Source organism: Astatotilapia calliptera, chromosome 10, assembly GCF_964374335.1.
Source record: "Astatotilapia calliptera chromosome 10, fAstCal68.1, whole genome shotgun sequence".
NCBI classification, from domain to species: Eukaryota; Metazoa; Chordata; class Actinopteri; order Cichliformes; family Cichlidae; genus Astatotilapia; species Astatotilapia calliptera.
In genome coordinates, this window is record NC_137431.1 from 20,837,402 (window position 1) to 20,851,044 (window position 13,643).

General features: G+C 43.5%; 2 protein-coding genes across 7 annotated transcripts in view; one reads left to right on the forward strand and one right to left on the reverse strand.

Annotated features, from left to right (window-relative positions):
• Positions 1 to 13,643, reverse strand: part of LOC113030084 (transcription factor COE1) — a 107,972-nt gene that overhangs the window by 42,631 nt on the left and 51,698 nt on the right. The window lies entirely within an intron of this gene.
• LOC145431427 (uncharacterized) lies at positions 2,409 to 9,472 on the forward strand. The gene is made up of 2 exons (XM_080307178.1): positions 2,409 to 8,399; positions 8,442 to 9,472. Exons 1-2 carry the CDS (start codon positions 2,875 to 2,877, stop codon positions 8,728 to 8,730), a joined length of 5,814 nt encoding a protein of 1,937 aa, XP_080163304.1. The 5' UTR covers positions 2,409 to 2,874; the 3' UTR covers positions 8,731 to 9,472.

Sequence of the window (13,643 nt, forward strand, 5' to 3'; positions counted from 1 at the left end):
TCCCCCCTTTTCCCCCTCCAATCACTTCATCCTCTTCTCCTGGCTTTGCTGACCCTTTCCTTTCCTCCTCCTTTCCTTCCTTTCCTTTCATTACAGGAACATGTTTTTCTTCATTTGAGCTCTCTAATCCTCTCTTTATACATCTGAATATTCATGAGATTGTTTTGTTTTGAATATTCAAGAACCAATTAACATGCTGTGTATGAATAATTAATACTTATTATTTTCTCCCTTTTAAATTTTTAATAATTAAAATCTATAAATCTGAAAACAAAGAGGCTCATTTTCACCTTCTGTGTGCTTACGTGTGTGTATGTTGGTGTGTGTGTGTGTTGGTGTGTGTGTTTGTGTGTCTGTGCACACGTCATGCTGACAGACTATTTAACAACAGCTCAGGAACTCTTTCTTTTATCTGCCAGCAGTCTATCCTCCTGCCACACAACCAGAGTGTGTGTGCACAAGCATGTGTAAGTGTGTGTGTGTGTTCACACTCATGAATAAATGAACTTGTTAAAGAGAGATGAAGGGGAAGAAGTAGACAGGTTCTGCTGTCCTGTTTAAAACTACCTGATCTGGCACACTTAGCATGCAGGAACACACACACACACACACACACACACACACACACACACACACACACACACACACACACACACACACACACACACACCGACATGTTCACAATGAAAACTGAACGAGTTGCTGCATCACCAACAGTGCAGATATTAACTGGGCAATAAGTATGAGTGTGAACTATAAATAAGTACAAGAGTAATAAAGTCAACCCAGAGAACGAAGGAAGGAGAAAAGGAGACAAAAAGGTGAAGATGATGTGTGAGAGGGATAGAGAAGGAGGGAGGGATGCATCCTTGTCTCCTCCTTTAGTCTTATAAATACGGCTGCCTTCACGACAGGCATCATTCCTTTTAATCAGTGTCGCTGCTGTGATCAAAGAAATACCACCTCCACTGAAAGAGACAGCAAGAGATGGAGTACAATGGGAGACTCCTCACTGTGTGTGTGTGTCTTTGTGTCTGTGTGCGCGTGCAGGAGAGAGAAGTAGGAGAACGAGAACAATGTTGTCTAGTACCTGAACAACAGCAAAGCCATCATGTCTACATGCTGTCACATAAGTGAGGTCTTGCAATACAGTCAGACTTACACCTCCACTCACACACTCACACACACACACACACACACTGCAGTGACAACTGTCAAACACTCACCTCCCGACTGGGGTGTAGGTAATTAACCAGACAAAACAACTCACAACACCTCAAGGATCAAGAACACAGAAGAAGAAATACAAGGTAGACTCACGACAAAAACATGAAAAAGAGACGAGAAGAAAAGAGACGTTCTGACTACAGAACAAGCGCACACTTCTAAACAAGGAGCTCCACTCAGGAGTACAGAGGACTGGGTAATGATGAAAATAGAAACAAATCTGCACTCCTCTACTCATCTACATCACTCATCTCCTTACTATGTTTTCTTTACATTAACAATAACGAGGGAACTTTAAATCCACCATTAAAAGTGTCACACAATCAATAACAAATTATTAAATTTACTCTGACTGCTAATAAGATCAACAGCTTCAATAATAGAATCAGATTTTTTAATTAATAAAAGACTCATCTGGCACGATTTAGAGAAAAAGTGACAAAAAGTGTTGTTTCAGGACAACTAGTGTAGCTGACGCTGAAATGTTTGTGTGGGTTGCCATGACAACACCAAAGTGAATCTGAGATCGTTATTGTTTTCTATTTGTTTTCTTTATTTGCTTCTCATGCTTGTGTACATTTGCAGTAGGAAAGGTAATCTATGAATCCAGTGATATATCCTGCTTATAAGAAATGTTTCTGTTAAAATATTATTGTGAAGTAGTCACTTCCTGTGAGTTGCGGGAACCGGAAGTTGTGCGCGGGAGAGACAAGACAGAACGGTAACACGGCGGACTTTTCGGAATATACAACTTTTCTACTGCTGGTTTTACAAGGCGTACACGGTAAAAAATCATTATGCTGTTATTTGTTTAACACTTGTGCACCTTGTGAAAGGAAATAAGTGGCTGAGATGAATATCATATGTGCTATCGATATTATTTTACTTGTTTCTAGTTTTCACGGTGCTCCATGATTGTGAGAGGAATAAAAGAATTGTGGACATCAGTACGAAGCGTGGATTCTTTCGACCAGAGTAGAAACAGTGAAAACGTGTCCCAATCCATCTGGAGGCTTCGGTGTGCAAAGCTCTTCTCATCCTGCAGCAAGCTACAGGTCTCGGTTTGCAACGCGCTTCCCCTCCTGCAGCAAGCTACAGGCTTCGGTGTGCAAAGCTCTTCTCATCCTGCAGCAAGCTACAGGTCTCGGTTGCTTCTCATCCTGCAGCGAGCTACAGGCTTCAGTGGACACGTTGCTTTGCATTTTGTGACAACCAATCGGGAGCTGCAGATTCAGCGGACACTCCAAGAAGCGGTTTCAGGCTAAAGCGTGAGTCCTCAGGCTATATTGCGCAGTTATTATGCCTCATGAGTTGATGGATAGAACATGAGCTACAAATTTGCTGTAATGGACAAGGAATTAATAGTGTTCAAATTTCGGATTGTGTAAAAAAAAAACAAACAAACAAAAAAAAAAAAAAAAAAAAAGGACAATCTGTTGAAGTTCTGGAAATTATTGTTGTTTTCTTACCTGTTGCTTGCAAGCTTCATGAAGGCTGAAACTGAAAATTTATTTGCTGTCATACGTAAGAATCTAAGCTAAGGTTCCTTTGTGTTAATTTTAATAATTCTCCGCCTATTACATCCATTCTTGTAATTACCTTAGTTATCTTGTCCTCTTCATAAGATACCCCCTTTAAAGTCTGAAAATGTCTAAAGATGGTCATAGTCACCCTGATGTTATGTCAGAAGTACAAGATGCAGGGGATTTGGAAGAGGAAAAAAGTGTAGTGTCTGAGAAATCTGAGACAAAAGCAAGAAAATCCTCTCGTGAAAGGCGATTAACGCCAAAAATGCAGGAACTGAAAGATCAAGAGTTAACTCAAAAGGAGAAGAGGTTCAAAGCAACATACGAGAAATGGAAAAGCAACGTAAGAGACATTCGCACAAAGTTAAAGCAAGTATGCTCTGAGAGTGACATGTATGATATGATGGATGAGGCTGAGAAGCTTGAGTCTGAATTAAAGGAACAGTATGACAGAATTCGACTCCAAACCTCACCAAGTCAAGAATTTCGAAGAAAGATCGATGCATGCTCAGCCGTGACGGCCGACTTGCTGCAGCTGATGAGAGTACGTCTGACTGAAGATGAAGGTGAGTTTGACACGGTGGCGGAAAGATCAAGGTTACGCATGCTACTTGATAGTGAATATGCTAGGTCCATATATGGATCCACAGCCTCCAGAGTTACTGCACCCAGCTGTCACAATTCTAACCATCTCTCAGAGTCACCTAGCATTCCAGCTATGAGAGCGGAAGTGGCTGCTCAGCTGGCTGCAAAGAAAGCCGAAATTGATATGGAAGCTGCCATCGAAGCTCAACGTCAGCAGTTGAGAAAACTTGAAAATCAGAGGGACATTGATGTAATTCAGGCAAAGCTAAATGTCTACACTGAAGAAGAGGGAAGGGATGGGACACGCAGTCCTCCATTCAGCAAAGTGAGTGATGCACACCCCTTCGCTCACCACATCCCAGATCAAGAACGGCAGGTTGTGCAAAACGAGACATCATTGGTCCAATCGCTACAAGAGTCATTAGCTCTTACTCGCTTGCCAACTCCAGAACCTTCTGTATTCTCGGGCGATCCTCTGAAGTTTACAGAATGGAGCATAAGCTTCAAAGCCCTCATAGAGAGACGGTGCTCTGACCCTGCAGACAGGCTATTCTACCTGCAAAAGTACATAGCAGGTGAGGCAAAATCCTCTCTTGAAGGCAGCTTCTACAGAAAAGATGAAGAAGCCTATCAACAAGCATGGGATAGGTTAAATGCTAGATATGGCCATTCCTTTGTAGTGCAGCGGGCTTTCAGAGATAAGCTAAATGGGTGGCCGAAGATTGGTGGAAAGGAATATCTCAAGTTAAGAGATTTCAGTGATTTCCTCCAAACATGTAGTAATGCCATGCCTCACGTAAAGGGCTTACAGGTTCTTAACGACTGTGAGGAGAATCAGAAAATTCTAGTCAAGCTTCCTGATTGGGTGACATCTAGATGGAACCGTTATGTCACAGAGCAGCTAGATCGGGGCAACGACTATCCAAGCTTTCATGAGTTTGCTTCCTTTATCTCTAAGGAGTCACGCATCGCATGCAATCCAGTGTCATCCTTACATGCCTTAAGGCACTCTGCAGAGGCACCAGCAAGAGAGATGAAGCGTTCAAAAGCAAACACGTTTGCCACAAATGTGAAACCCCCGATTCCATCAAGCTCCACCGCCAAATCTGACCCTGGTGAAATCAAGTTGGGAGATGCAGGGAAACCAAAGAAATGGACCACACCAACACAAAATTCCAATAATGGCCAGTGTATTTGCTGTAGTGAGAACCATTCCATACATAAATGCAAGAGGCTTATGGACATGTCTGTAGAGGATAAGAAAAAATGCATACTTGAAAATAAGTTGTGTTTTGCATGTCTAAGAAAGGGTCACAATTCTAAAGACTGTAGGAACAGGGCCATGTGTGGCATATGCAGAAAGAGTCACCCAACGCCATTGCATGAAGATCGTTCTACAGCAGCATCAACACAAGGCGCAGTTGAAGAAAGTACGTTGTCATTATCATGTTGTGTGAGTGGAGGTGAAGGTGGGAGTACATCAATGATAGTCCCAGTGTGGATCTCAACACTTAGTGCTCCGGACACTGAAACCCTAGTGTATGCACTATTGGACACTCAAAGCAGTCACACATTTGTTGATCAGGAGGTGTGCGAAAAGCTACAAGCAACAATGGAACCAGTGAAACTTAAACTTTCCACCATGATGGGGAGAGACTCAGTCGTGAAGAGTCAAAGAGTATGCAAGCTCAAAGTTAGAGGATTTTCCTCTAATGTTTCCATCAGTTTGCCTCCAGCCTACACAAGGGACTTCATTCCCCTTGACCGCACACATATTCCCACTTGCCAGACAGCCAACAAATGGAAACACCTTGTAAGCATGGCCCAGGAGATACCCCCGTTGATGGACTGTGGTGTTGGATTGTTGATTGGATACGACTGCTCCAGAGCGTTAATTCCAAGAAGGGTCGTCACTGGGGGTGACTATGAGCCTTATGCTATTGAGACGGATCTTGGTTGGAGCATTGTGGGAAGCGCACCACAGCGTGTGCAGGCTAAAGATGTGACTGGTTTTTGTCATCGAGTGTCTGTCAGAGAGGTGCCACCCATAACACCATTTGCTGTCATCAAGGCCCTGGAGTCTGATTTTGCAGACACAAAACCTGGTGACAGAAGCATATCTCAAGAAGATATTTGCTTCCTGCAGATCTTGAAAGACAGAATCCAACAAAATAAGGATGGTCACCTGGAGATGCCTCTCCCTTTCAAAGCACGTCCGCATCTCCCAGACAACAAAGGGCTGGCGTTAGTACGGCTGAAGCATCTAAAGAGGAAGCTGGACAGAGATCCCAAATTCAAAATAGACTACGTGAGATTTATGGAAGGTGTCTTCAAGGATGGAGATGCAGAGAAAGTGGAAAACCAAGCAGAGCTGGGGAAAGTCTGGTATATCCCACACCAAGGAGTTTACCACCCCAGAAAACCAGGAAAAATCAGAGTGGTTTTCGACTGCTCTGCAAGGTATGAAGGCACCTCCTTAAACGACCATCTGCTAACAGGACCTGACCTCACAAATAGCCTAACAGCCGTGCTGTGCCGCTTCCGTAAACATCCCATCGCAGTCATGTGTGATGTGGAGAAAATGTTCCACAGGTTTCATGTGAGCGAGGATGATAGAGACTACCTGCGGTTTCTCTGGTGGGAAAATGGAGACACAAACTCTGAACCCAGAGAGTACCGCATGAAGGTTCACCTGTTTGGAGCATCATCATCCCCTGGCTGCGCCAATTATGGCATGAAGCACCTTGCCAGCCAATGTGAGAAAGAGTACCCCTCCGCAGCTAACTTCATCCAGAAACATTTCTATGTCGACGATGGTCTCATAAGTGTAGAGTCGGTGGGTAAGGCAATTGAACTGGTCAAAGAAGCCCAAGCCGTGTGTGCCAAAGGAAAGCTGCACCTTCACAAATTTCTCTCCAACAGCCGAGAGGTCCTTGACTCTGTCGATGTTGCAGAGCGTGCTACGGAGGTAAAGAATGTTGATCTTAATCACGAGGATTTACCAGTTCAAAGAGTGCTAGGTATAAGGTGGAATGTTGAAAATGATAGCTTCTCCTTCAAGGTGTCACTTGAGGAGAAACCAGCAACGCGCCGAGGGATTCTCTCAATTGTGGCCTCCTTGTATGACCCTTTGGGGTTTCTAGCCCCAGTCATTCTTGAAGGGAAAAGAGTGCTGCAGGAGATGTGTCAGAGAGGCACAGGGTGGGATGAGCCACTACCCAAAGGCTTGAAGTTAAGGTGGGAGACTTGGATGAAGGATCTGGAGAACCTGGAAAGAATTGAAATTCAAAGATGCTTCATACCTGACAGCCTTGGCGAGATTCAAAGAGTCGAGCTTCATCATTTCTCTGATGCAAGCAGTCAAGGGTATGGCCAGTGCTCTTACATCAGAGTGGTAAGCAGAGAAAGGGTATGCTGCTCCTTGGTCATGGGCAAGGCGAGGGTTGCACCAACCAAAATAGTTACCATACCGAGACTTGAGTTAACTGCAGCAGTAACCTCGGCATCTGTGAGCAGCATGTTAAGAGAGGAGCTAGAACTCAAGGTTGATGACGAATATTTTTGGACAGACTCAAAGGTCGTGCTTGGTTACATCAATAATGAAGCAAGAAGGTTCCATGTGTTCGTGGCAAACCGCGTGCAGAGAATTCGAGAAACCACCGATGCACGGAAATGGTACTATGTTGACACAGGAGAAAACCCTGCTGATCATGCCTCGAGAGGCCTCAAAGTAGCTGACCTCATCAAGTCAAATTGGTTCTCTGGTCCCAGCTTTCTATGGGAAAGAGAGATAGCCACAAAACAGGCTACTTCAGATTTGCTGGTGGGAGACCCAGAGGTGAGGACTACTCAGGTGTTGAAGGTTGATGTAGCAAGGCAGTTTGACATCCAGAAGCATTTGCTACGGTTCTCAAGATGGACTACAGCTGTCAACGTCATTGCTCGTATCCAGCGGCTGGCAAAGAGGATCAGGACCGCTGAGCCTTTAAGCGTGGAAGAGAGAAAGCAAGCTGCACAGACTCTCGTCAAGCTTGCACAACAAGATGCCTTTCAAGAGGAGTTAAACACACTCAGCCAGAAACTAGGAAGGCTGCCTTGCAACCACCAACTCTTTCAGCTTGACCCATTTCTCCAAGATGGCATAATGAGAGTAGGAGGAAGACTGAGGAAGGCATCTGTGCCTCTTGAGTTAAGACACCCAGTGATCCTTCCTAAAGATGGTGCTGTTACAAACCTCATCACTGCACACCATCATACCAAGATACAACACCAAGGCAGAGGACAAACCCTCAATGCCCTGAGAGCCAATGGTTACTGGATCACTGGTGGAAGTAAGGCTGTAGCCCAATACATCAGGCAGTGCGTACAGTGCAGGAGAACCCGCGCGCCACCAGAGGAGCAACGGATGGCAGATCTACCTAGTGACCGTGTTGATCCCACACCACCATTCACTTATTGTGGTATGGACTGCTTTGGTCCTTTTCACACCAAACAAGGTCGCAAAGATCAAAAACGGTACGGCCTCCTCTTCACATGTTTTTGCTCAAGGGCAGTGCATATAGAGATGTTGGAGGATTTGACGACTGACGCATTCATCAATGCCTTGCGCTGCTTCATTGCCCTTCGTGGAGCTGTTAGGCACATTAGGTCCGATCAGGGAACTAACTTTATGGGGGCAAGAAACGAGATGGCAAAGGCTCTGAAAGAACTTGATAAGGAAAGAGTGACTGCATACCTAGCAGAAAATCAGTGCGACTTCCAGATGAATACGCCCCACTCTAGTCATGCTGGAGGCGCATGGGAGCGTCAAATCCGGACAGTGAGAAGCGTACTGAGCACAGTCCTTGCCTGCAGTGTGGGAAGGTTGGATGATGCTTCATTGAGGACATTCCTTTATGAAGCTATGTGCATCGTGAATAACCGCCCACTCACTGTTGATAACATCAATGACCCCAAAAGCTTGGAGCCACTCACACCGAACCACTTGATTACCATGAAATCCTCAGTCCCACTTCCACCTCCAGGTAAATTCGTCAAGGAGGACCTGTATGCTAAGAAACGGTGGAGAAGGGTACAGTATTTGACTGAGCAATTTTGGCACAGATGGAGAAAGGAATACCTGGCCAATATTGCTCTGAGACAGCGATGGCATACACCAAGACGTAATGTGGAGGTGGGTGACATTGTGATTCTCAAAGAGGAAGATGTTCCTCGCAATGAATGGAAACTTGCTAGGGTTGTGGAAGCACATGAGGATGATGATGGACTTGTACGGAAGGTGACAATCCAGACTGGTGATCGGAAGTTAGGAAAGGGAGGCGAACGCCTCGTCCAACCCTCAATCATTCAGAGACCCATTCAGAAATTAGTGGTCCTGGTGAAAAACAGCTAAATGGGAAAAATGTCATTCATTGATTAGATTTCCCTTCTAAAATAGAAGTTGTCATTATGCTGTACTTCATGCACATGTTATGGAGATGTAAAATCTACTGTTCATATTGTTGAATTCATTTGTTGAGAAAGGAATATTGTTTATGTCAATGCAAGAATGTTTAAAACAACAACATGGTGCTTGGGAATTACCATTGATATAATGAGAAATGCAAGTGTATTTACGTTCTCAATTGTAATAATCAAAGGTAATTGGTGGGAGTGTAGCTGACGCTGAAATGTTTGTGTGGGTTGCCATGACAACACCAAAGTGAATCTGAGATCGTTATTGTTTTCTATTTGTTTTCTTTATTTGCTTCTCATGCTTGTGTACATTTGCAGTAGGAAAGGTAATCTATGAATCCAGTGATATATCCTGCTTATAAGAAATGTTTCTGTTAAAATATTATTGTGAAGTAGTCACTTCCTGTGAGTTGCGGGAACCGGAAGTTGTGCGCGGGAGAGACAAGACAGAACGGTAACACGGCGGACTTTTCGGAATATACAACTTTTCTACTGCTGGTTTTACAAGGCGTACACGGTAAAAAATCATTATGCTGTTATTTGTTTAACACTTGTGCACCTTGTGAAAGGAAATAAGTGGCTGAGATGAATATCATATGTGCTATCGATATTATTTTACTTGTTTCTAGTTTTCACGGTGCTCCATGATTGTGAGAGGAATAAAAGAATTGTGGACATCAGTACGAAGCGTGGATTCTTTCGACCAGAGTAGAAACAACTAGCATCTTGTTTCTCGTGGTTGAAGTTTAGAGCAGACTCAGGAAAAGATCATGGTTTGGCAGTCTGTAAGAAACACAGCACAACTTCTTATTCTACTCCTGAAAAAAGAAAATCCATACGTACTGAAGCTCTTAGCTCAAAGCGTTCTAAACAGAAATGTAAAGAGTCAGCCAATAATTTGCGTTATAACAGCGCAACATGGATAAATATAAGAAAGAAGAGCTCAGCTGACAATCCTGATCCTATGTATGCTCTTGTTATGGTTGTAAACATTGTTTTCCTTGACGTAGCTAGAGAGATGGATCATGTTGGCACTCTAGTTTGGGCAGTTGCCTAAGATGTAATGTTATGAAACTTTGCACATGCATGATAGAAATAAAACCCGAAACCATAACATGTTGAACAAGCTGCTTGGTCTTTCTTCCTTCCATCCATCCATCCATCCATCCATCCATGTCCCTTTGCTTATCCAAGTCTGAGCTGTAGGGGTCTTTGTCCTGTCACAGTCATCATGGTGTGAGATGCAGGATACACCCTGGACAGGTAGCCAATCTGTTGCAACCATTCATGCTCACATTTACACCTTTGCTTAATAAAAATTCTGGGCTTGTTTGTGAACTCGGAGAGAACATGCAAACTCCGCACAAAAAAAGGTCCCAGACTGGATTCAAACCCATGACTTTCTTGCTGTGCTACCAACCGTGCTGCCCGCTTGATCATGTTAACCCAAAATAACTGCCTCAAGGTTTTACCAAGATTCGGAACGAGTGGTGAGACTTTTCACAAGAAAGCCTTTGATGCTTTTTGAGTTTACCACAAACAAATGTCTATAAATTTCCTGAAACCACTGAGTGTAAATGGACTGGTACTTATTTAGCACTTTTCTACTCTATTTGAGCACTCAAGGCACTTTCTTACTGTGAGCTTTATTCTGTGCTTAAGCACTTTTAACCTAATGCTCACACACTTACATGTATCCAGAGGGGGCAACTTGAGCTTATCTTGCTCAAGGACATGGGATTTTAACATGGCGTGGTTGGTTTTATTGTTACTTATTGTAAATGAACAATGACCAAACAAAATACTAAGTCTTTCTTTCTTTCTTTCTTTCTTTCTTTCTTTCTTTCTTTCTTTCTTTCTTTCTTTCTTTCTTTCTTTCTTTCTTTCTTTCTTTCTTTCTTTCAACCAATTAAACTACAGACAATTAATAATTAAAAAAAACCCCACATGAACCAATTTAATTAGACCCTTTGTTCAATTAACAGTTTCCCCCTTTGTTCTCTGTCATGGGTGGAAGACACCATGATGGCATGTGTGTATGTGTTGCACTATACCTGTGTGTGTGTGTCCCTGTGATACAAATCTTTCAATTTTTAGTGTCCAGGAAATTAATGCAAGTCCTGGTGGAAGTCACAGACACACTAACGAGTGCTTGTGTGTGTGTGTGTGTGTGTGTGTGTGCGTTTCCATGTTATAAGTGTCTGCGATACAGCTGACTCTCAGTCTGCTGCCACTGCTTCTCTCTGTTATGCCGAGCCTTGCAGTGTAAAAGAATGACAGAGTGTAAACTACTAATTATCTCTCAGTCAGACAAACCAAGATTGTACAGGCTGTGTGCATACAGGTTTTTTATCCTTCTCTGTTTAATCTCACTGTTGTTTCCTATTTGTTCAGCTCATTATGTGATCAAAGCCATTAACATGTTTATGGAGCGGCTCTTTCATGTTGCAATAAAACACACTGAAGCAACTCATAGGGAGTCATAAGGCGATGAAATATGAATGCAGAGGCTCCAAAGATGAGGAGAAAGTGTGTGTGTGTTTGTGTGTATGCGTGTTTGTGTAAAGATTCATGTGTGTGTGTGTGTGTGTGTGTGTGTCTACGAGACTGAGTGGGAATAAAATTAGTTTAAATCTGACGAAACTCCAAGCTAACAAAAAAGATGAGGAGGACGGGGGGCATCTGAGCCTTTGAGTTTTTCCTGCACACACACACCCACATACGTACACACAAATACGTATATGGAAATACATACACAGAGGCAGTAACTGTTAAATAATTCAGCATACACAAACACACACTGGAGGCAAGGTGAGGGTAAAAAGCGCAGCTAAGCTAACAGGCATAGTGAGTGGCCCGCAGTGTCAACAACCAATCAGGATGGAGCGTGGTGGCCAGAGAGAGAGGCGTGACCCCCGGTGACCCCGGACTCTAATGATTTATAAACACGACTGAGAAATGTGTGCACTATGCGTGCGAGTGTGTGTCCTGCAAACCCCCCGGAGCTATTTAAATGTGGAGATGAATTCTTATTTATTCACACAGAAAAGGAGTGAACGTGAAGACCCCAAGGGTAAGGTTCAAAACAATACAGGAGGAGAGCAAGAGAGGGAGAGAACAAGGGGGGATGAATAAAGATACGAGAGGAAAAGTGAAGTAGAAAGAGAGAAGGAAAGAGAGAAAGAAAATGAGGAAAATCCTAAGAAAGAAGGAAAAGTGAGAAAAGAGGTAAAACTGCCCTGTGATCGCATAAGGAGAGGAGGTTAGAGGGCTGTAAAAGACCCTCTTTTACTATCCTAAGGGGCTGCACACACGCATATCGCACATATATTCCCTCCCCCTGCACCCAGCTCAGTACGTGTGTGTCCTCATGCAATATTAAATAGTCAGTATGTGTGGGTATAAAGAGTGGTGGGGCTGGGATGCAGTGAATTATATATCACTATTGATTTGCACACACAGAGAAAGACACACGCGTGCACAAACACACACACTTCATTAGATTAAAGCTCACAGCTATGACACAGACAACAGCAGAGGCTAACAGCAGATGCAGGAGAAAGAATCTGTCCGCAAAGACACACACACATGTAATGTAATGAAAGTACACAGAGGCTTTCTACCTTCACTCTGCTGCACCAGCTGTTTTGGCAGAAAGGTGGATGCTCTTTTTTTCCACTCAAGAAACTTTGTTACACCAACTGGTATTTTATATTAGCACCAAATCAGAAGGTCACATGTTCATTGGTCTCAGCAAATCAGCAGAAAAATATAACTCTGAACAATGGTATTCAGCCTTTTTTTAAGCTCATTGTTTCATTTACAGTCCTCTTTAGCCAGTGCAATCATAAACAACATCTAAATATAAACCCACTGTGAGCTCTTCCCAGCACTAAACAGCAGATGGCTAAAGATAGCAACTAGCTGGTGGAGAAAGCCAGGCAGAGGAGCTAAACTTGCAAATATTTTCAGGCGCTGGTAAAGATTAGAGCTGCGTAAACAAGAAGATGGTTGTTACGTGGATTTAGGATCTGATGGTTTCCACACACCTATCCAATTTCTGGACCTCTTACCCCGTTCAGGGTCACTAGAGGGGGCTGGAGCCTATCACAGATGTCATAGAGCATGATGTGGGCTACACCCTGCAGGTTGCCAGGCTAACACAGAGAGAGGGGCAGCTATTCAAACTCACATTTATACCGACAGGCAATACTGAATTACCAGTTAGCCTAGCATGTAAGTCTTTAGACATAGGGAGAACATTCAAACCACAGAGAAAGCTCCTGGTCTTCTGGGGGATTCAAACCATGAACCTTTTTGGAATTTCGATCACATATCTGGCCCAAAACGCTGGATTAGACAATGACCCCAGTTCTATGTTGTTCTGTGGTTACTTCAACACAGCAGCAGCAGTTAGCACCAGAGCTAATGTACCATGGAGGGAGCTAACAGCAGAGAGACAGCAATTTTGGAGGTATTTCACGCTGCAACACAAAAAAACCTTTAACTTAAAGTTTTTTACACTGCACCTACAGGCCTGACTGCTCCTCATTGCCTTTGTTACCTGTTGAATATCAGGGTCTGGCTGCTGGGCTGGACACTTGGCTAGCTTTGTGTTAGCATGTTGTCTGTGTAGATGCTTGCTATACATCTGTCTATGCGAAGATTGCCATTACTTTGTAACGTGTTGCACCCAACACTGTACTTATGGTAGCATAACATGCTTTTGTCAATGTGATTAGATATTATTTCATATCAGCTGCCTCCTGTCAGCTTTTCTTAGATGCTGTAAGCCCCCAACCTCCAGAAATGTCACTTATGAACTGTCTGTAGGCAGAACTAAATGCAATC

Bases quoted from the DNA above. Each gene is read 5' to 3' on its own strand.
- LOC145431427 (XM_080307178.1), top strand. From the start codon at position 2,875: ATGTCTAAAGATGGTCATAGTCACCCTGATGTTATGTCAGAAGTACAA. The intron at 8,400-8,441 runs GTGGAGAAGGGT...ATTTTGGCACAG, and splicing joins GACCTGTATGCTAAGAAACG to ATGGAGAAAGGAATACCTGG.